Consider the following 21,421-nt stretch of genomic DNA (forward strand, 5'->3'; position numbering starts at 1 on the left):
ATTCCTGAAGTGTTTGTGGTCCCGACTGGATCTCGACTGGGATCGTTCCACTGACTGATGGTTGTTCTGGGATTGTCCCAGCACTACAGTTCGTCTGAGATCACATCTTCTTGGCATGGATGAGAAGAACAGTGTGTTCTCCACCCGATCTATTTCTGACACAGCTAATCGTCTGCCTAAACTAATTATATCTGACATCAGACAAAACGCTGGGAGTGTTTCATATGCCAGAAGCCTATGAATAAATCTGCGTGCCACATCTGTTTTACTGGAAATATATATTTAACCCCTTAGCTGTCACAACCCCTTTTGAGAATGGGGGTTAAAATGCACTATTCAAACTTAAATGGTTGTAATTTAAGAATGCTTTGGAATATACCCAAGTTTGGTCTTGTTTTAAAGAAAACACTCAGCAGAATATTGCTGAAGTGAAAACACTTCAAAAAATGAAAGTATGAAAAGGTTAGTGAGGTTTAAATTTACAGTAAATCAAATATACTGTACTATATATTTTTTATTTTATATAAAATATGTATTTTACAAAATATTTTTTACTCTAAAATTTCTATAAAATCAAAGCCATAAATCTTATCAAGTTATGTTCCAAATTTGAAGTTGATATCACAAACATTGAAGTTCCCATGAGATTTTGTTTAGGCGTAGTACCAAAAATAGCCACCGGGTGCCATTGAATTCCATTGAATTTAGTTGTATACATTCTGCCTTAACAAATTAATACATTTCTGTCCAAATATCAATTCTGTCACAAATTTGGAACCTTGAGACTCAGACCTTTCTGACAATATCAATTTTGTCAAGATTAGAAAAGGTTTTGATCATAAATTATGAAATATAATGACGCCCAAAAGGGGAGGAGCCTAAAAAAAAAAGTACCGTTTCTATGGTAACGCAACGTTCAATTATAAAGCAGTTTTCACACGATGAATTCTGATTTTATAAGCTTTCAAATGATACCTAATTTATGATAACTACTAAAATATGTGATATAATAAAAAAGGCGATAAAAAAAATTATATTATATTTTAGAGGATAATAAATATAAATATTATAATTTTTAGAGGATAATATTGTACTATAATTTTTTATTGAAAAATACTAGATTATATGTTTTTTTATGAACTTTTAGCATAAAAACAGAAGTTTCAATGATTAAAAGTGGGTGCATCGAATTTTTGTGACAAAGGTCAAAACTCCTGTTATGATGCAGATTTTTTTAGGTGCACTCTTGTCATAAATTCATCAATTACTCTTCCTACATAATTTTTAAAACAAAACAGGGGTAGAATATCTATTTAGAAGTCTTAGACCTTTCCAAGGATATAAAATTTGTCATAATTAGATTAGGATTTAATAGAAATATCGTGAAGTAAAGTTAGGTGTCCCGGTACCAGGACGGTGACAGTTAAGGGGTTAAAAAAAAATCTTATTCAGCAGCACTTAAAGTGCAGAACATCAAACGCCCCGCAATTTAATAAAATAACACATTATACAGACACTTCATATTTCATGGTATTAAAAACAAAAATGGGGAAAAAACAACAACAACAACAACAAAACTCTTTGCACATTTTCATTTATATGTCTCACATGTGAACGCGGGAAACAGTACAGTGCAATTCTACAACACAATGAAATGCCACTTTGACAAACAGGGTCAATCGAATCCCAAAAAACTCAAAACTGCATTACAGCCACAATCAACAACGGGTGTAAACGTGTGTTATGATCAATAATCGATCTGAGACGGACAGAAAGATCATTATAATGCCAGGACATGAAGAGCCGTTCAGAGTTGATCTTCCATCATCAGTTTCCTGAGTGCTGATCGTCTTCAGGAGAATCCTCACGTCTAGAACATCTGGATCATACATTCCCTGGATTTCCCAACACCGACCCACTTAACTGTGTTGAAGAGATCCAAACAGGGGTTTTAATCCACAGGACGATGGTGTAATGATGTGTATACATACACTGAGGAATGAAGGACTTACTAGGAACACTGATGTGGTTCTCCACGAAGCGGATGTAGTTCTGAGCTTTAGGAGGAAGATCGTTCCACTTCCGGGCCGATGAAGTGTCCGATTTCCACCCGGGAAAAGTCTCATATTCAACCTCCACCTTCTGCAGGACCTCCAGGTTGGCTAAAAGCAGAGAGAGAGAGAGAGAGAGAGAGAGAGAGAGAGAGAGAGAGAGAGAGAGAGAGAGTGCTTCGAAACCTTCGTGAATCATTCGTTTTGAATCAGTGAATCAAACTCTCAAATTTCACCGGTTCGCCGCTGATGATCTCAGTGTCTATATGGTTTAAACACGTTTTTGACATTTTTAATAACACATTTGTATAATGTGTTAATAAAGAAGAATTTGAGCTAATAGTCTCTTATTGGCCGGATCAACCCAAGCTGTCCATAAAACAAGCAATAAAATAACACACATTATACAGACACTTTATATTTAATGGTATTAGATCATTATAGATACACTTCCATTAAAACATTTGATATTGGATTGTAAAATATGTTTTTATGCTTCTTTGTCAGTGCACTAGAAATAAACTGGTTCTTGCCTTTATTTTGTCATTCAGTATCACAAACTTATAGACTTGAGTGACTAAAGCGGTGGAGTTCCAGTAGTAGTGTCACTGGTTTCAGTTTCTTACTCCCCAGCACCGCTCATAACACATCTATGGAATATCTAGCTAATTTTACCTGGGAAATGCGGAATTCGTTTGCCGTTGATCTTATAGGCCACGCCCACTTTGATTTCATCCAAAACATCAAGGATGTCCAGTTTAGTCAAAGCGATGCTGAAGAAAAGCAGAAAACAACCGTTTAATTACATGGTTTTTTTTTTAAAGCACATTTTATGCAGAATCCCTGTATTTATTTCTGGATCTCTCACTGATCTACACAAGGTCATGTGACAACAAAGTGGCATGCTTCTGTTTTCTCACACACTCACTCAACACTCCCGCGATACAGTACAGTAAATCTCCTCCTGAAAATCCCCCAAAAAACCTCAATGAAAAAAAAAAAAAACGAACCTTGAAGTGGAAAAAATGAAAATCAAGCCTTAAAAAAATGAACATTTAAACTTACAGCAGCGTGATAAAAGCTACCTAAAACAACTGAAAACGTCTTTGAAAAAAATGTATCTGAATAGTAATTTGATTGTTTAGTTTCCATCACGTCCCATTTAGACTTCATGGGGAGACTCAGACTCAGGTTTATGAGTTATACTGGGACCAGCCACTGGGGAGCGATTGAGACTCTGGGTTTATGAGCTATACTGGGACCAGCCACCGGGGGGTGTTCAAAACACTGCGTTTATGAGTTATACTGGGGCCATCCACTGGGGGGCGTTTGAGACTCTGGGTTTATGAGCTATACTGGGACCAGCCACCGGGGGGCGAGCGAGACTCTGGGTTTATGAGCTATACTGGGACCAGCCACCAGGGGGTGTTCAAAACACTAGGTTTATGAGCTATACTGGGACCAGCCACCGGGGGGCGAGCGAGACTCTGGGTTTATGAGCTATACTGGGACCAGCCACCGGGGGGCGATCAAAACACTGGGTTTATGAGCTATACTGGGACCAGCCACCAGGGGGTGTTCAAAACACTAGGTTTATGAGCTATACTGGGACCAGCCACTGGGGGGCGTTTGAGACTCTGGGTTTATGAGCTATACTGGGACCAGCCACTGGGGGGCGTTTGAGACTCTGGGTTTATGAGCTATACTGGGACCAGCCACCGGGGGGCGAGCGAGACTCTGGGTTTATGAGCTATACTGGGACCAGCCACCAGGGGGTGTTCAAAACACTAGGTTTATGAGTTATACTGGGACCAGCCACCGGGGGGCGAGCGAGACTCTGGGTTTATGAGCTATACTGGGACCAGCCACCGGGGGGCGATCTGAGATGCTTTGGTTTCACTTTTAAGCACTTGTGCGGCACCCTTGTGTTACACACTATATCACATATCATTAAAAATAGTATTCAGCATATTTCAGTATGTTAGCAAACACACTCATACACAGGACTGAGAGACTCACCCAGTAAATCCGTTGATCATATGAGCGTATTTGAGAATCACCAAGTCCAGCCAACCACAACGTCTCTTTCTGCCGGTGGTCACGCCCACCTCGTGACCTCGGGTCTGCAGGAGCTCACCTACGGCCTGGCACAAACACAGGTCAGAGGTCATGCAGAGGTCATGGCAAATAAGATCTTAGGTGTTGCTGAAGTCAGATGTTAATGTAGGAGAAATATTCGAGACAAAGTTGATACTAAAATCACAATAAAATAAAAATGGATGGACAATTCTTATTTTTTATGAAATATTGCAGAATTCAATTCCTCATAATCTTGAATCTGAATAACTTCTTGCAGCATCTCTCCTCTTCTCTGATGATGTGGGCGGGGCAACCTGTCACTCACATGAGATCAGCCAATAGCTGATGTCACTTTCCCGCCGGACTGAGTGGCAGAAGAGCTGCTGAGTGACTGGATTTAATAGGTAAACTGGGAAAACATTGTGAAAACAATTGATTATCAGTTAAACTAAAGGTTGGACTCGATATAATCGATATAAGTTTCTTACAACTTATCAAAGATCCAGTAATCATGAATGCAGCAGGAATCATGTTTCCTGACATGTATATGAGCCTGGGGGAAATAAATAAAGCAAATTTGTCTGTGAACGCTTTATATAAATACAATATAGGGCTAAATCCATGTGATTATTTATGTCAATTCTATATATCATCATATCACACAGACTGCCACTCAGTGTTTCTGCCACTCAGTGTGTAGGACCGCATAACCTCTATTGATTGGCAAGCAACATGTGCAACATATCCCATTCCCTCTCTTAGAGGTGACTGGCAACAGCTTAGAGCTCAACTAATATAACATTCCTGTGAAATGAATGATAAAAATAAACACAACAGAAATCTGTCTTTACCAACAGAAATTAATAGTGGTGTAACAATATATCAAGTCACAATATATCCCAGTACAAAAATGCAACAATATATGAAGAGTTCAGATGCAAAAGCCTCTAAATGCCATTTGAAATTTTCTTCTTTAATCATGATTTTTATCAAGCTTGTATATTTAAGTTCAGCGATTTCACTTAAATGGCAATGATAATTACCTATTAATTGATATTTAAGTGAAATTACTGAACTTAAATATACAAGTTTGATAAAAATCATCATTAAAGAAGAAAATTTCAAATGGCATTTAGAGGCTTTTGCATCTGAACTCTTCATATATTGTGGATAGTTCACCCAAAATAAAAATTACTTTTATTTTAGGAGTTTTAGTGTCTGTACTACATTAAACTACTATATATAATGTATAATAATGCACTGGGAGATATGTGTGTGTCCTGATAATGCCACATGTCTGATGTTTAAGAGTAAAAAGTGGTTTATTTTAAATATATCTTGTGACATATTCGTCTAAAATAATTCAGTGTTTTCATCTTCAGAATCATGAATATTGTTATTCTGGTGTCTCTATTGTCTGTGCTTTGGGTTTCAGCACCGAGTCCAAGTCTATTCATTTACACACACAATGTAATATCAAACTTAGCATTTTAATGTACAGTAACCTTGTATCATATGTTTCTGAGTATCGCAATAATATCGTATTGTGAGTTCAGTATTGTGACATGAAGGTATCGTTACACCCCTAGAAAGTAACCAAATGTAAAACACTGCATAGTCTTCACTGTATAAATTAAATATAGATTAATCCAATAAATCTACTAAAGAGTAGTGAGAGATTTTCTCTTTGTCTTTTGTTGTTTAATTATCATTAATGACACAGACGGCGTCAGGTTTATTAGGCTGCCGTCACTTTAAGACCGAATGCACGGATCCAATTGGCTGATACACACGCAACTTATTTCCCAATTGTTTATGTTTACTTCAGACATAACCAATATTGTTTAAGCGAATACTCACCAAGTATTTTGGCATATCATGTGCCCGAAGTTCAAAGTTCAACTCTACATTTGTTCACAATAAATAAGTTTCCAGGTTCAGTCCGACTCTTACATTGAGTTGTTCTGTGGGAAAGGCTCCAATCCCGACTCTGGTGGTGTAGGCCTTTGATACTCCATACACATCTCCGATGTTTGCGGGGGGAATGCCGAGGCCGGTGCATACACCACCCACGGTGCAGTTGGACGATGTCACGAACGGGTACGTTCCTGGAAGGAAGGCAAACAACCATTTACAGAGGACCTATTTTGATCTCTTTTTAGTAGGGCTGTCACTTTACGTTCGAAAATCGATTACATAATTGGTCGGACCAACCAACACAAGTATCAAAAACTAATAATAGGGAATCGATTTTAACAGCCTTTTTTTATTTATTTATTTATTTATTTTCCCCAAAAATGTGTGTTAGGTGGACAGATCAGCACACAGAACATGTCGGATGCTGAAAAATAACAATGTCTTTTCTGTTCACCAATTGCTTTTTAATATTCGCTATTATTTCAATGCAAGTGAACAAGCGCGCTGTTATTTGTTGCGTAGTGACGTGTTTGTTCAAGTGAGCCAGAAATGCGCAGATTCTGTTCAATACGCTGTATTTAATATATCACGAGGTTCACGAGTTGAGTATTTGCGCTAAATCCGCGCAGATTCGGCTTATACGCAAATACACCTGATTGGCTCGTGATTTGACAGCGTTTCAATGGAGAATAATCAACATTAAATCATGAAAACCTGTGCTAGTAAAGATTAAAAACTAGGGCTGTGCAAAAATTAATTGCGATTAATCGCATCCAAAATAAAAGTCTGTGTTTACATAATATATTTGTGTGTGCTGTATATAATTATTTTGTATATATAAATACATATGCATGCATGTATATATTTAAGAATTATTTGCGCTTAAATTCTGTATATATATATATAAATACATAATCTATATTATATAAATATAAATATTTTATATATGAATAACACATTTTCTTAAATATATACACGCATGTGTGTGTATTTATATATACAAAATAATTATATACAGCACACACAAATATATTATGTAAACACAGACTTTTATTTTGGATGCGATTAATCACAATTAATTTTTGCACAGCCCTATTAAAAACACAATCAAGACTTTGTAAATAGGCATAATAGGTTTCAATCTGACATCTTTCCAAGTCCAATATGTTGAAAGACAAATCAACAGCTGCAGGTTACATGTGGGGTGCCACAGGGTTCAATGTTGGGGCCATTATTATTTAACCTCTATATAAATAAAATATGTGAAATGTCACAAATTGTGGAAACCATTCTTTTTGCTGATGACACAAACCTAATATTCTGTGGTGAAACTTTGGAGAAGCTACTGGATACAGTAGGATGAAGATTTGATTTGATGAAAATAAACTAACACGGAAGTTGAATTGATGGTAAATTAAGCTGGAAACCTCATATAAAGTATATTAAAACAAAAAAATATATAAAAATAATTAGCAATATTAAATAAAGCCAAAGAACTATTGAATCAGGCGTTTCTATGGATGTCTAAGTATGATTTTCTTTTAATATTTATTGTTGATTTTTATTTAATTATATATCTAATGATGAAAACAATAGGACAAGACTTCTTCTTTGAACATGACTGTTATCTGCTGATGATCTTGTTTGTTCTTGTTGTCTTTTAACATGTTGAATAAAATAAAAAAAGTCCCAAACACAAAGCGGCGCATGTTCTTACCAAAGTCAATGTCAAGGAGAGCAGCGTTCGCCCCCTCCACCAGGATTTTCTTCGGGGGTCCGTGAATCGCATCATACATGAAATAGACCCCGTCTCTGACCAGAGGTCGGATCCTCTCGGCGTAGTCCTGCAGGAGAGAGAGCGGATCAGAGACGCCGGCGTAACACACACCGCCAGCGTCTCCGGTTTAACTGACCTTTAGCTTCTTCAGCTCGCCCTCGACGTCCACTTTAAGGGTGGGATACATGGACTGGTACTGCAGCACGAGGTTCTTCACCCTTCAGGAGGACAGAACAGGTCAGATGACCGCTGATCACTGACATCACCTGCATTAGAAAGATCATTTACCTCGTAGAAAACTCGCTGAAATCTGCCATCAGGTCACAGATGCGAAGCCCGGTGCGAGACGCTTTACAGGCGTACGTGGGTCCGATGCCTTTCTTAGTCGTTCCTATGCTGTGAGCAAACATAAACACGGTTACAATCAGCAGAAACACTATAAAACAACAACAACTATTAAAAAAAATTACGTTTTTTTTTGCATTTATTTATTGATGTTTGTTGCACTTTGTATAAAAAAGCTTCAGTATAAACACAATGTATTATTACTATTATTAATTCAATACGTTTGCACCAAACTACAGTAATGAATACGGTGTAAAACCTTGATTTCGTTTTCTTCGAAAAAATTAACAATAACTACAGAAATTAAGGTAATCTAGAAAGCAAAGTATGTTCTAACGAACTTAAAGTTAAAAGTTTTCTAAACTTCCCTCCTGTTTTTTCATGTCGTTAGCATGTCTTGTTATGTGTCTAGCATTATAGCATATTTGTAGCATGTAAGCTAGCATGTTCAACACATTGTTGACATTAATTAGCATGCTGCTAGCTTATTTTAGTACATAGCTAGCCTAGCATTAATTAATTGGCATGCTAAATAATGCTAGCAATATGATAAAACACGTTAGCAATGTTCTAATTCATGCTAGCATGTGTTAAAACATCTTGGCAAATTTTAAATCATCCTATCTATGTAGGATACTAAAATATGCTAGAAGCATGCTAATTCATGCAAGCTATGTTAAAAATGCAAGGAAAATGCTTATATATATAATACAAAATACTAAAACATGCTAGCAACCTGATAATTCATGTTAGAAACATGATAAAATATGCTAACAACATGCTAATTCATGCACGATAGATAAAAATGCAAGGAAAATGCTTATATAATTCAAAATACTAAAACATGCTAGCAACCTGATAATTCATGTTAGAAACTTCATAAAATATGCTAACAACATGCTAATTCATGCACGATAGATAAAAATGCAAGGAAAATGCTTATATATATAATTCAAAATACTAAAACATGCTAGCAACCTGATAATTCATGTTAGAAACTTGATAAAATACGCTAACAACATGCTAATTCATGCACGATAGATACTTGGTGGATGAAGCTTTTCTCTCTATTGGAGTTATTGTAAAAATGTTTTGAACCCCTTGGTGAAAGTCTATGGGATTTAACATAGTTTTGATGTTCCAGCCTAGCCAACATAATAATTAAATGTACATGAAGTTTTTAAAGCATATGTTTGATCAAACTAAGGTGAGACAGGCCAAAATCACCATTTTAAGGGAGGATTCGGACATTTGAATGATCTAAAATGACCTACTTTTGATAAAGGTTACTTTTATGATGGATAATAGTTTACTTTACATCACTACAAAAAAGTATATTTATGGAAAGTGCTTTGAACAGAATGGTTGCTGGTTATTTCAGCACTAAACCAGCACAAAGCCAGCTGCACAACTTACTTTTTTCCTTCCTGAGCTTGTCTCTGAACCTCCTGAAGTCCATCAACGGCCTGATGAAAGTCAAATACTGACAGAAATACATGAAATCAGAAGATCCTTTTCCATTATATGTATTTTCCACGATCACAGTATTCTAAAGTACACTATATATATCTAAAAAAACACTATTATTTATAGTTAGTAATATAAATTATATTACCAATGTGAGCCCGGTCCGAGATGACCAGTCTTTTTTCCCATCCTTTCAGCCCTTATCATGTAAGGAATAAAAAAATACAATTATTCCTGTGTGAACAGAATAAAGCCATGGGTAATCAATGGAACTGATCTAATAAACAGACTTTGTGTAAGTCTGGTCTGTTAACTCTCATTGTCTTGCAAGTGGACACGTTACAAGATGTGCACATTACTAGCATGAATTAGCATGCTGCTAACATGTTTTAGCACATTCCTGACATATTTTAACACATTGCAAGCATGAATTAGCAAATATCGTTAGCATGTTTTTACACATTGCTAGTATGATTTAAGATTGCTAGCATGAATTAACACATTACTAGCATGAAATAGCACACTGCTAGTTAAGAACATCGCTAGCATGATTAAACATTTTGCTAGCATGTCTAAGCACATTGCTAGAATCAATTAGCAGGTTGTTAACATGAATTAGCATACATCACTAGCATGTTTTTACACATTGCTAGTATTATTCAACATTTTACCAACATGAATTAGCATGCTGCTAACATGTTTTTCACATTGCCAGTATGATTTAACACGTTGCTAGCATGAATTAGAATGCTGCCTGCATGCCTTAACGCATTGCTAGCATGAATTAGCATGTTTGCTAGCACTGATTAAACATGTTGCTAACATGTTTTAGTCACGGGACACTTTTTTATTACCGTTTTTCACCGGTCACATTTTTTAGCAGTGATAATAAATGATGTCATTCGAAAGCTTAAAGACTCAAAATTCACCCAGCGAAATTTTCCATCCAGCTTTGAAACCGGACATTGCGTTTCCATGGAGTTGGTACTTTAAAATCCTTTTTGTGATATTAACTAATTTGGAACATAACTTTTTTTTTGTTGCAATTTTAGCGTCTATTTTATATCAAACAAAAAAATTAGTACTGTCAAAACGATTATTCGTGATTAATTAAGTCAGGACTCCTCTGTGTAAGTCAGGACACCCCTGTGTAAGTCAGGACACCCCTGTGTAAGTAAGGACACCCCTGTGTAACTCAGGACACCCCTGTGTAACTCAGGACACCCCTGTGTAAGTCAGGACACCCCTGTGTAAGTCAGGACACCCCTGTGTAACTCAGGACACCCCTGTGTAACTCAGGACACCCCTGTGTAACTCAGGACACCCCTGTGTAACTCAGGACACCCCTGTGTAAGTCAGGACACCCCTGTGTAAGTCAGGACACCCCTGTGTAAGTAAGGACACCCCTGTGTAACTCAGGACACCCCTGTGTAAGTCAGGACACCCCTGTGTAAGTAAGGACACCCCTGTGTAACTCAGGACACCCCTGTGTAAGTCAGGACACCCCTGTGTAAGTCAGGACACCCCTGTGTAAGTCAGGACACCCCTGTGTAAGTCAGGACACCCCTGTGTAACTCAGGACACCCCTGTGTAAGTCAGGACACCCCTGTGTAAGTCAGGACACCCCTGTGTAAGTCAGGACACCCCTGTGTAAGTCAGGACACCCCTGTGTAAGTCAGGACACCCCTGTGTAAGTAAGGACACCCCTGTGTAACTCAGGACACCCCTGTGTAAGTCAGGACACCCCTGTGTAAGTAAGGACACCCCTGTGTAACTCAGGACACCCCTGTGTAAGTCAGGACACCCCTGTGTAAGTAAGGACACCCCTGTGTAACTCAGGACACCCCTGTGTAAGTCAGGACTCCTCTGTGTAAGTCAGGACACCCCTGTGTAAGTAAGGACACCCCTGTGTAAGTCAGGACACCCCTGTGTAAGTCAGGACACCCCTGTGTAAGTAAGGACACCCCTGTGTAACTCAGGACACCCCTGTGTAAGTCAGGACACCCCTGTGTAAGTAAGGACACCCCTGTGTAACTCAGGACACCCCTGTGTAAGTCAGGACACCCCTGTGTAAGTAAGGACACCCCTGTGTAACTCAGGACACCCCTGTGTAAGTCAGGACACCCCTGTGTAAGTCAGGACACCCCTGTGTAAGTAAGGACACCCCTGTGTAACTCAGGACACCCCTGTGTAAGTCAGGACACCCCTGTGTAAGTAAGGACACCCCTGTGTAAGTCAGGACACCCCTGTGTAAGTAAGGACACCCATGTGTAACTCAGGACACCCCTGTGTAAGTCAGGACACCCCTGTGTAAGTCAGGACACCCCTGTGTAAGTAAGGACACCCCTGTGTAAGTCAGGACACCCCTGTGTAAGTAAGGACACCCCTGTGTAACTCAGGACACCCCTGTGTAAGTCAGGACACCCCTGTGTAAGTCAGGACACCCCTGAGTAACTCAGGACACCCCTGTGTAAGTCAGGACTCCCCTGTGTAAGTCAGGACTGCCCTGTGTAAGTAAGGACACCCCTGAGTAACTCAGGACACCCCTGTGTAAGTCAGGACTGCCCTGTGTAAGTCAAGACACCCCTGAGTAAGTAAGGACACCCCTGTGTAAGTCAGGACTCCCCTGTGTAAGTCAGGACTCCCCTGTGTAAGTCAGGACTCCCCTGTGTAAGTCAGGACACCCCTGTGTAAGTCAGGACACCCCTGTGTAAGTCAGGACACCCCTGTGTAAGTCAGGACACCCCTGTGTAAGTCAGGACACCCCTGTGTAAGTAAGGACACCCCTGTGTAACTCAGGACACCCCTGTGTAAGTCAGGACACCCCTGTGTAAGTAAGGACACCCCTGTGTAACTCAGGACACCCCTGTGTAAGTCAGGACACCCCTGTGTAAGTAAGGACACCCCTGTGTAACTCAGGACACCCCTGTGTAAGTCAGGACTCCTCTGTGTAAGTCAGGACACCCCTGTGTAAGTAAGGACACCCCTGTGTAAGTCAGGACACCCCTGTGTAAGTCAGGACACCCCTGTGTAAGTAAGGACACCCCTGTGTAACTCAGGACACCCCTGTGTAAGTCAGGACACCCCTGTGTAAGTAAGGACACCCCTGTGTAACTCAGGACACCCCTGTGTAAGTCAGGACACCCCTGTGTAAGTAAGGACACCCCTGTGTAACTCAGGACACCCCTGTGTAAGTCAGGACACCCCTGTGTAAGTCAGGACACCCCTGTGTAAGTAAGGACACCCCTGTGTAACTCAGGACACCCCTGTGTAAGTCAGGACACCCCTGTGTAAGTAAGGACACCCCTGTGTAAGTCAGGACACCCCTGTGTAAGTAAGGACACCCCTGTGTAACTCAGGACACCCCTGTGTAAGTCAGGACACCCCTGTGTAAGTCAGGACACCCCTGTGTAAGTAAGGACACCCCTGTGTAAGTCAGGACACCCCTGTGTAAGTAAGGACACCCCTGTGTAACTCAGGACACCCCTGTGTAAGTCAGGACACCCCTGTGTAAGTCAGGACACCCCTGAGTAACTCAGGACACCCCTGTGTAAGTCAGGACTCCCCTGTGTAAGTCAGGACTGCCCTGTGTAAGTAAGGACACCCCTGAGTAACTCAGGACACCCCTGTGTAAGTCAGGACTGCCCTGTGTAAGTCAAGACACCCCTGAGTAAGTAAGGACACCCCTGTGTAAGTCAGGACTCCCCTGTGTAAGTCAGGACTCCCCTGTGTAAGTCAGGACTCCCCTGTGTAAGTCAGGACACCCCTGTGTAAGTAAGGACACCCCTGTGTAAGTCAGGACTCCCCTGTGTAAGTAAGGACACCACTGTGTAAGTCAGGACTCCCCTGTGTAAGTCAGGACACCCCTGTGTAAGTCAGGACACCCCTGTGTAACTCAGGACACCCCTGTGTAAGTAAGGACACCCCTGTGTAAGTAAGGACACCCCTGTGTAAGTCAGGACTCCCCTGTGTAAGTAAGGACACCCCTGTGTAAGTCAGGACACCCCTGTGTAAGTAAGGACACCCCTGTGTAAGTCAGGACTCCCCTGTGTAAGTAAGGACACCCCTGTGTAAGTCAGGACACCCCTGTGTAAGTAAGGACACCCCTGTGTAAGTCAGGACACCCCTGTGTAAGTCAGGACACCCCTGTGTAAGTAAGGACACCCCTGTGTAAGTCAGGACTCCCCTGTGTAAGTAAGGACACCCCTGTGTAAGTCAGGACTCCCCTGTGTAAGTCAGGACTCCCCTGTGTAAGTCAGGACTCCCCTGTGTAAGTCAGGACACCCCTGTGTAAGTCAGGACTCCCCTGTGTAAGTCAGGACTCCCCTGAGTAAGTCAGGACACCCCTGTGTAAGTCAGGACTCCCCTGTGTAAGTCAGGACTCCCCTGTGTAAGTCAGGACTCCCCTGTGTAAGTCAGGACTCCCCTGTGTAAGTCAGGACTCCCCTGTGTAACTCAGGACACCCCTGTGTAACTCAGGACACCCCTGTGTAAGTCAGGACTCCCCTGAGTAAGTCAGGACACCCCTGTGTAAGTCAGGACTCCCCTGTGTAAGTCAGGACACCCCTGTGTAAGTCAGGACACCCCTGTGTAAGTCAGGACTCCCCTGTGTAACTCAGGACACCCCTGTGTAACTCAGGACACCCCTGTGTAAGTCAGGACACCCCTGTGTAAGTCAGGACACCCCTGTGTAACTCAGGACACCCCTGTGTAAGTCAGGACACCCCTGTGTAAGTCAGGACACCCCTGTGTAAGTAAGGACACCCCTGTGTAACTCAGGACACCCCTGTGTAACTCAGGACACCCCTGTGTAAGTCAGGACACCCCTGTGTAAGTAAGGACACCCCTGTGTAAGTAAGGACACCCCTGTGTAAGTCAGGACACCCCTGTGTAAGTCAGGACTCCCCTGTGTAAGTAAGGACACCCCTGTGTAACTCAGGACACCCCTGTGTAAGTCAGGACACCCCTGTGTAAGTCAGGACACCCCTGTGTAAGTCAGGACACCCCTGTGTAAGTCAGGACACCCCTGTGTAAGTAAGGACACCCCTGTGTAACTCAGGACACCCCTGTGTAAGTCAGGACACCCCTGTGTAAGTAAGGACACCCCTGTGTAACTCAGGACACCCCTGTGTAAGTCAGGACACCCCTGTGTAAGTAAGGACACCCCTGTGTAACTCAGGACACCCCTGTGTAAGTCAGGACTCCTCTGTGTAAGTCAGGACACCCCTGTGTAAGTAAGGACACCCCTGTGTAAGTCAGGACACCCCTGTGTAAGTCAGGACACCCCTGTGTAAGTAAGGACACCCCTGTGTAACTCAGGACACCCCTGTGTAAGTCAGGACACCCCTGTGTAAGTAAGGACACCCCTGTGTAACTCAGGACACCCCTGTGTAAGTCAGGACACCCCTGTGTAAGTAAGGACACCCCTGTGTAACTCAGGACACCCCTGTGTAAGTCAGGACACCCCTGTGTAAGTCAGGACACCCCTGTGTAAGTAAGGACACCCCTGTGTAACTCAGGACACCCCTGTGTAAGTCAGGACACCCCTGTGTAAGTAAGGACACCCCTGTGTAAGTCAGGACACCCCTGTGTAAGTAAGGACACCCCTGTGTAACTCAGGACACCCCTGTGTAAGTCAGGACACCCCTGTGTAAGTCAGGACACCCCTGTGTAAGTAAGGACACCCCTGTGTAAGTCAGGACACCCCTGTGTAAGTAAGGACACCCCTGTGTAACTCAGGACACCCCTGTGTAAGTCAGGACACCCCTGTGTAAGTCAGGACACCCCTGAGTAACTCAGGACACCCCTGTGTAAGTCAGGACTCCCCTGTGTAAGTCAGGACTGCCCTGTGTAAGTAAGGACACCCCTGAGTAACTCAGGACACCCCTGTGTAAGTCAGGACTGCCCTGTGTAAGTCAAGACACCCCTGAGTAAGTAAGGACACCCCTGTGTAAGTCAGGACTCCCCTGTGTAAGTCAGGACTCCCCTGTGTAAGTCAGGACTCCCCTGTGTAAGTCAGGACACCCCTGTGTAAGTAAGGACACCCCTGTGTAAGTCAGGACTCCCCTGTGTAAGTAAGGACACCACTGTGTAAGTCAGGACTCCCCTGTGTAAGTCAGGACACCCCTGTGTAAGTCAGGACACCCCTGTGTAACTCAGGACACCCCTGTGTAAGTAAGGACACCCCTGTGTAAGTAAGGACACCCCTGTGTAAGTCAGGACTCCCCTGTGTAAGTAAGGACACCCCTGTGTAAGTCAGGACACCCCTGTGTAAGTAAGGACACCCCTGTGTAAGTCAGGACTCCCCTGTGTAAGTAAGGACACCCCTGTGTAAGTCAGGACACCCCTGTGTAAGTAAGGACACCCCTGTGTAAGTCAGGACACCCCTGTGTAAGTCAGGACACCCCTGTGTAAGTCAGGACACCCCTGTGTAAGTAAGGACACCCCTGTGTAAGTCAGGACTCCCCTGTGTAAGTAAGGACACCCCTGTGTAAGTCAGGACTCCCCTGTGTAAGTCAGGACTCCCCTGTGTAAGTCAGGACTCCCCTGTGTAAGTCAGGACACCCCTGTGTAAGTCAGGACTCCCCTGTGTAAGTCAGGACTCCCCTGAGTAAGTCAGGACACCCCTGTGTAAGTCAGGACTCCCCTGTGTAAGTCAGGACTCCCCTGTGTAAGTCAGGACTCTCCTGTGTAAGTCAGGACTCCCCTGTGTAAGTCAGGACTCCCCTGTGTAAGTCAGGACTCCCCTGTGTAACTCAGGACACCCCTGTGTAACTCAGGACACCCCTGTGTAAGTCAGGACTCCCCTGAGTAAGTCAGGACACCCCTGTGTAAGTCAGGACTCCCCTGTGTAAGTCAGGACACCCCTGTGTAAGTCAGGACACCCCTGTGTAAGTCAGGACTCCCCTGTGTAACTCAGGACACCCCTGTGTAACTCAGGACACCCCTGTGTAAGTCAGGACACCCCTGTGTAAGTCAGGACACCCCTGTGTAACTCAGGACACCCCTGTGTAAGTCAGGACACCCCTGTGTAAGTCAGGACACCCCTGTGTAAGTCAGGACACCCCTGTGTAAGTCAGGACACCCCTGTGTAACTCAGGACACCCCTGTGTAACTCAGGACACCCCTGTGTAAGTCAGGACACCCCTGTGTAACTCAGGACACCCCTGTGTAACTCAGGACACCCCTGTGTAAGTCAGGACACCCCTGTGTAAGTCAGGACACCCCTGTGTAACTCAGGACACCCCTGTGTAACTCAGGACTCCCCTGTGTAAGTCAGGACTCCCCTGTGTAAGTCAGGACTCCCCTGTGTAAGTCAGGACACCCCTGTGTAACTCAGGACAGCCCTGTGTAACTCAGGACACCCCTGTGTAACTCAGGACACCCCTGTGTAACTCAGGACACCCCTGTGTAACTCAGGACACCCCTGTGTAAGTCAGGACACCCCTGTGTAAGTCAGGACACCCCTGTGTAACTCAGGACACCCCTGTGTAACTCAGGACACCCCTGTGTAACTCAGGACACCCCTGTGTAACTCAGGACACCCCTGTGTAAGTCAGGACTCCCCTGTGTAAGTCAGGACACCCCTGTGTAAGTCAGGACACCCCTGTGTAACTCAGGACACCCCTGTGTAACTCAGGACACCCCTGTGTAACTCAGGACACGCCTGTGTAACTCAGGACACCCCTGTGTAAGTCAGGACACCCCTGTGTAACTCAGGACACGCCTGTGTAACTCAGGACACCCCTGTGTAACTCAGGACACGCCTGTGTAACTCAGGACACCCCTGTGTAACTCAGGACACCCCTGTGTAAGTCAGGACACCCCTGTGTAACTCAGGACACGCCTGTGTAACTCAGGACACCCCTGTGTAACTCAGGACACGCCTGTGTAACTCAGGACACCCCTGTGTAAGTCAGGACACCCCTGTGTAAGTCAGGACTCCTCTGTGTAACTCAGGACACCCCTGTGTAAGTCAGGACACCCCTGTGTAAGTAAGGACACCCCTGTGTAAGTAAGGACACCCCTGTGTAAGTCAGGACACCCCTGTGTAACTCAGGACACCCCTGTGTAAGTCAGGACAAAAAACTTTCACTGCTTTCACTTCTGCAATAATCTGTCTCTCTTTTCTTTACCTTTTTTCTCATTCTTGTCAATCTCTTCGAATAATCCAGGAAGATGAATGACTACGCCATTACCTGTGGATGAACACACACTTTTCAGGTTTACAGAAACCACAGTTTACACTTCATCATCTCTGAAAATACCAGATTCCATCATACGCAAAACGACACTCTCCTTCTCACCAATGAATGATATGCATTTGGTGCTGATTATTCCACTGGGGAGAAGATGGAAATCATATTCTTTCTCATCCACCACCACTGTGTGCCCGGCGTTATTCCCTCCCTGTGGAGCGACAGAAAATACAAGTGGGTATTAACGTCTGATGTGATCTTTAAACACATAAACTGACAACCAGCATCATCACACAGCGAAAGAAGGAATCAAAGATATTTAGCTTTTACACAAAATTGAGTTTCAAAAGTGCAAAAGTTAAATTTTTTATGATAATGCCTTGAACTTATGAACCTCAAAATCTCAGAAAAATCGATTACATGACATAAATTAAAAAAAAAAGATTTTAAATACAGAAATGTCAGCTCTCTGAAAAGTACAATCATGCATCAGTATATAGTTATATATACTAAATATATTAGTTTCACCTTTTAATGGGCTTTATGCACAGCTGCACTACTTCCTGAACTTCAGCCAGCTCTTTGTTTCCTGCCATTATTGGGCAAAATTGATTAATTCAGGTGTGTCTGATTATTGTTGCCATGACTACTGAGGTCAAGCACACCTGAATTAATCAATGTGTCCAATAATGGCAGACAGGAAACAAGGAGCTGGCTGAAGTTCAGGAAGCAGTGCAGCTGTGCATAAAGCCAATTTGAATATCTGAAATATATGAAATTTTGCATGATATTAAAATTTTTCAAGTTTCACCTGTGGATATATATATGGAAAAACTCAGATACACATGACACTAAACTAATGCAATAAACATCATAAGATGGACATAAAAACTGATAACAAACAACTGATTAAAATGAAGAAAAAAAAAAAAAAACCCTCTCATTTGGACCTTGAACCGTTTGGACCCCATTGAAGTCCATTATATGGAGAAAAATCCTGGAATGTTTTCATCAAAAACCTTAATTTCTTTTCGACTGAAGAAAGAAAGACATGGACATCTTGAATGACCTGGGGGTGAGTAAATTATCAGCAAAAGTTTTTTTTAAAAACAGAACTACTCCTTTAATCATTAAAAAACGTCACTTGTTAGCCATATTGTATTAAACTGACTTTTTATTGTAGTTAAAAATACAAAATAAAAAGGTCTAAACTTGGTTAAGGCTTTTATCTGACTAAATTATTTGGTAAAAAAAAAAAAGCATTCAGCAGCTTTTATTGAACAGTATGCATAGAAACAAACAGTTGGTTGCTTCTCTCTTGTTTCTGCACGAGTTCCTCATAATTTGTTCGTACGACGGACAGAATGAGGTTGGCACTTTGGCATGCATTGCATTATTATCTGTTGCAGTCAACAGAAACTTAATCCGAGGAGCAAAACCTCATCAACAACTTAAAGGTTCCAGCTCCAAATTTACAATCGCGAGACCTGGAAATGCGACCCCAGGATCTTCAGGCGGCCGGCTTGGCCTTTACCCGGACACAGAGAGTCGTGCCCTTCTCACATGTCCAGGAACGCCGGCAATGTGACCAGAGTTCAGCGAAGGGCAGAGAGGAATTCTGGGACTGACATTCAGTGTCTACACACACACATACACACAGCGACACCAGTGAAAGACAGACAGCCGGACAGCCGGACTGTTCAGAATACTTCATATAATGCAATGGGAATTAAATTGCATGTGATTAATAATGATAATGAGTGTGAGTAGAGCTGGAACCACTCAATAGACTGCAGATTACAGTTAGATCACTGATTAGGGTTTGTCAATGACCAGAATATGCAATAACATCCATGAATTCAAATGCACGATCCAAACTAATTATCAAAGAAAAGACACAAACACAATCAAGATAAATGTACACATCTCATGTTTATGACAATACAACTGAACTGAGCATAGAAATAAAATAAAATAAAAAGTCAGTCTATTGGACAATATTTATATTATATGTAATTTTCTGTCAAATAAACATATTTCTCATTTGTATAAATGCTCAGTTCAGCTGTAGGCTATTTCTATAAACTTTGGATGACATATTCAGCGTTATATTACGTTAGAATATTGAATTTAACTAAAAGCACGACAGTTTGCTATAGTCTATTTGAATTCATTATGTTCCTGATAATAAGTTTACACATATTAAAGTATTTTTAGCATCGTTATTTGTAGGGGAACCTATTAAATTAGCTATTGTTAATGAAATAACTGCTAAAACTACCTAAAATATAATTAAAATATATATGTCATTAATTAAAATACATTTAGTAAAAGCAATTTGATGTATAATTAACGTTACATTAATAATCGTTATATATTCCATACAAAAAGTTACCGATGAAGTTTTGCTTTAGTTGTTGTTGTCTTACCTGACACCTGCACACGATGTCGGACTCCGTGGCGAGTAAGTCCACCACTTTACCTTTGCCCTCATCGCCCCACTGCGCGCCCAGAACCACCGACACCTTGTTCCCAGAGTCGTTTCTCGCCCGTTTCAAGGCGCCCGTCTGCGGGTTCGAGTAGCTTTTGTGGTCGTTCCCTGACCAGCCCAGAGACATGACGACGAGTCTCGAGGAACCAGTGTAATGACAGCATTCGGCCGCGCGTCCAGACGCTCATAGACGAGGAGGTGTTCGAGTCAGCGGTTCGCGGAGTCGACTCCGATTCCCGACTCCTAATGTTGGAGTCGACTCCATTTACTTTTACAGTTTGTTTACAGTTTTTAAACTTTACACACAAATCCAAGAATTACACACACAAAATGCCAAATTCCTCACATCTCTTGGAAAATAAAGTTAAAAAATAACACGAACACACCTCAGGTTTTAAGAAAATCCAGAATCGATAGCTTACTGGTCGTCGATTCCTGTCCAGGAGTCGATTCCAACACTATGGCTATTGAGAGTCGAGGAACCGACTCTTCTGGATTCGACTCCCCTTTCCCCATCACCGCGCAGTAATAATAGGCGCGTTGATCCGGCCGAGACGAAACGGTTCGTAACTGGTAAGTTAGGTAGTATATTAATAATACTTCTAACCTGTTGTTGTCACATTCACTGCTGATGTTTGATTCAACATCTAGTAAAGTTTCCCTGCGTCATTCCTCGCCTGTGACACATGTTACTTTTCTCACCGCTGATTTGAATTAACCAATCGCATTCGATGATGATTACTGGACAGAGATCAGATGCTGCGTCCCAATGGCATACTATCCGTCACAAACAATTAGTGTTGGAAATTAGAATCGATGTCCAAAATCGTAGTATGTTTAAATGAGTAGGCTTTTCCAAAGATGGTCTACTTTTTCCGGTTAGAATCAGAATAGTGCTCCTAACGGCTAGACGAGATTCGATTAGAACTACAAACACGAATAAAAACTACAAACGTGACGGGTGTGCGAGTCCAGCAGATAAAAAAAGCCCTATTACTGTCAAAATGCTAAAAGCAGATTTTTTTTTTATGCTAATAACAAATCCTTGGAGTTCATAGATTTAATGTACAAATTATACAATGTAAGCATGCACATC

The 21,421-nt window shown here is 42.2% G+C and overlaps 1 protein-coding gene across 1 annotated transcript; it reads right to left on the minus strand.

The window, feature by feature from the left end:
* Positions 1-1,578: 1,578 nt before the first annotated feature.
* On the minus strand, positions 1,579-20,538 carry adss1 (adenylosuccinate synthase 1). The gene is made up of 13 exons (XM_039662949.2): positions 20,264-20,538; positions 17,943-18,045; positions 17,772-17,834; positions 9,785-9,835; positions 9,586-9,652; positions 8,113-8,220; positions 7,961-8,042; positions 7,765-7,891; positions 6,084-6,238; positions 4,071-4,195; positions 2,727-2,824; positions 2,013-2,162; positions 1,579-1,923 (listed from the first exon to the last, which is right to left on the minus strand). The coding sequence occupies exons 1-13, from the start codon at positions 20,450-20,452 to the stop codon at positions 1,871-1,873; spliced, it is 1,371 nt and encodes a 456-aa protein (XP_039518883.1). The 5' UTR covers positions 20,453-20,538; the 3' UTR covers positions 1,579-1,870.
* Positions 20,539-21,421: the final 883 nt, after the last annotated feature.

The sequence above is a fragment of the Pimephales promelas genome, chromosome 15, assembly GCF_988280905.1.
Source record: "Pimephales promelas chromosome 15, fPimPro1.hap1.1, whole genome shotgun sequence".
NCBI lineage: Eukaryota > Metazoa > Chordata > Actinopteri > Cypriniformes > Leuciscidae > Pimephales > Pimephales promelas.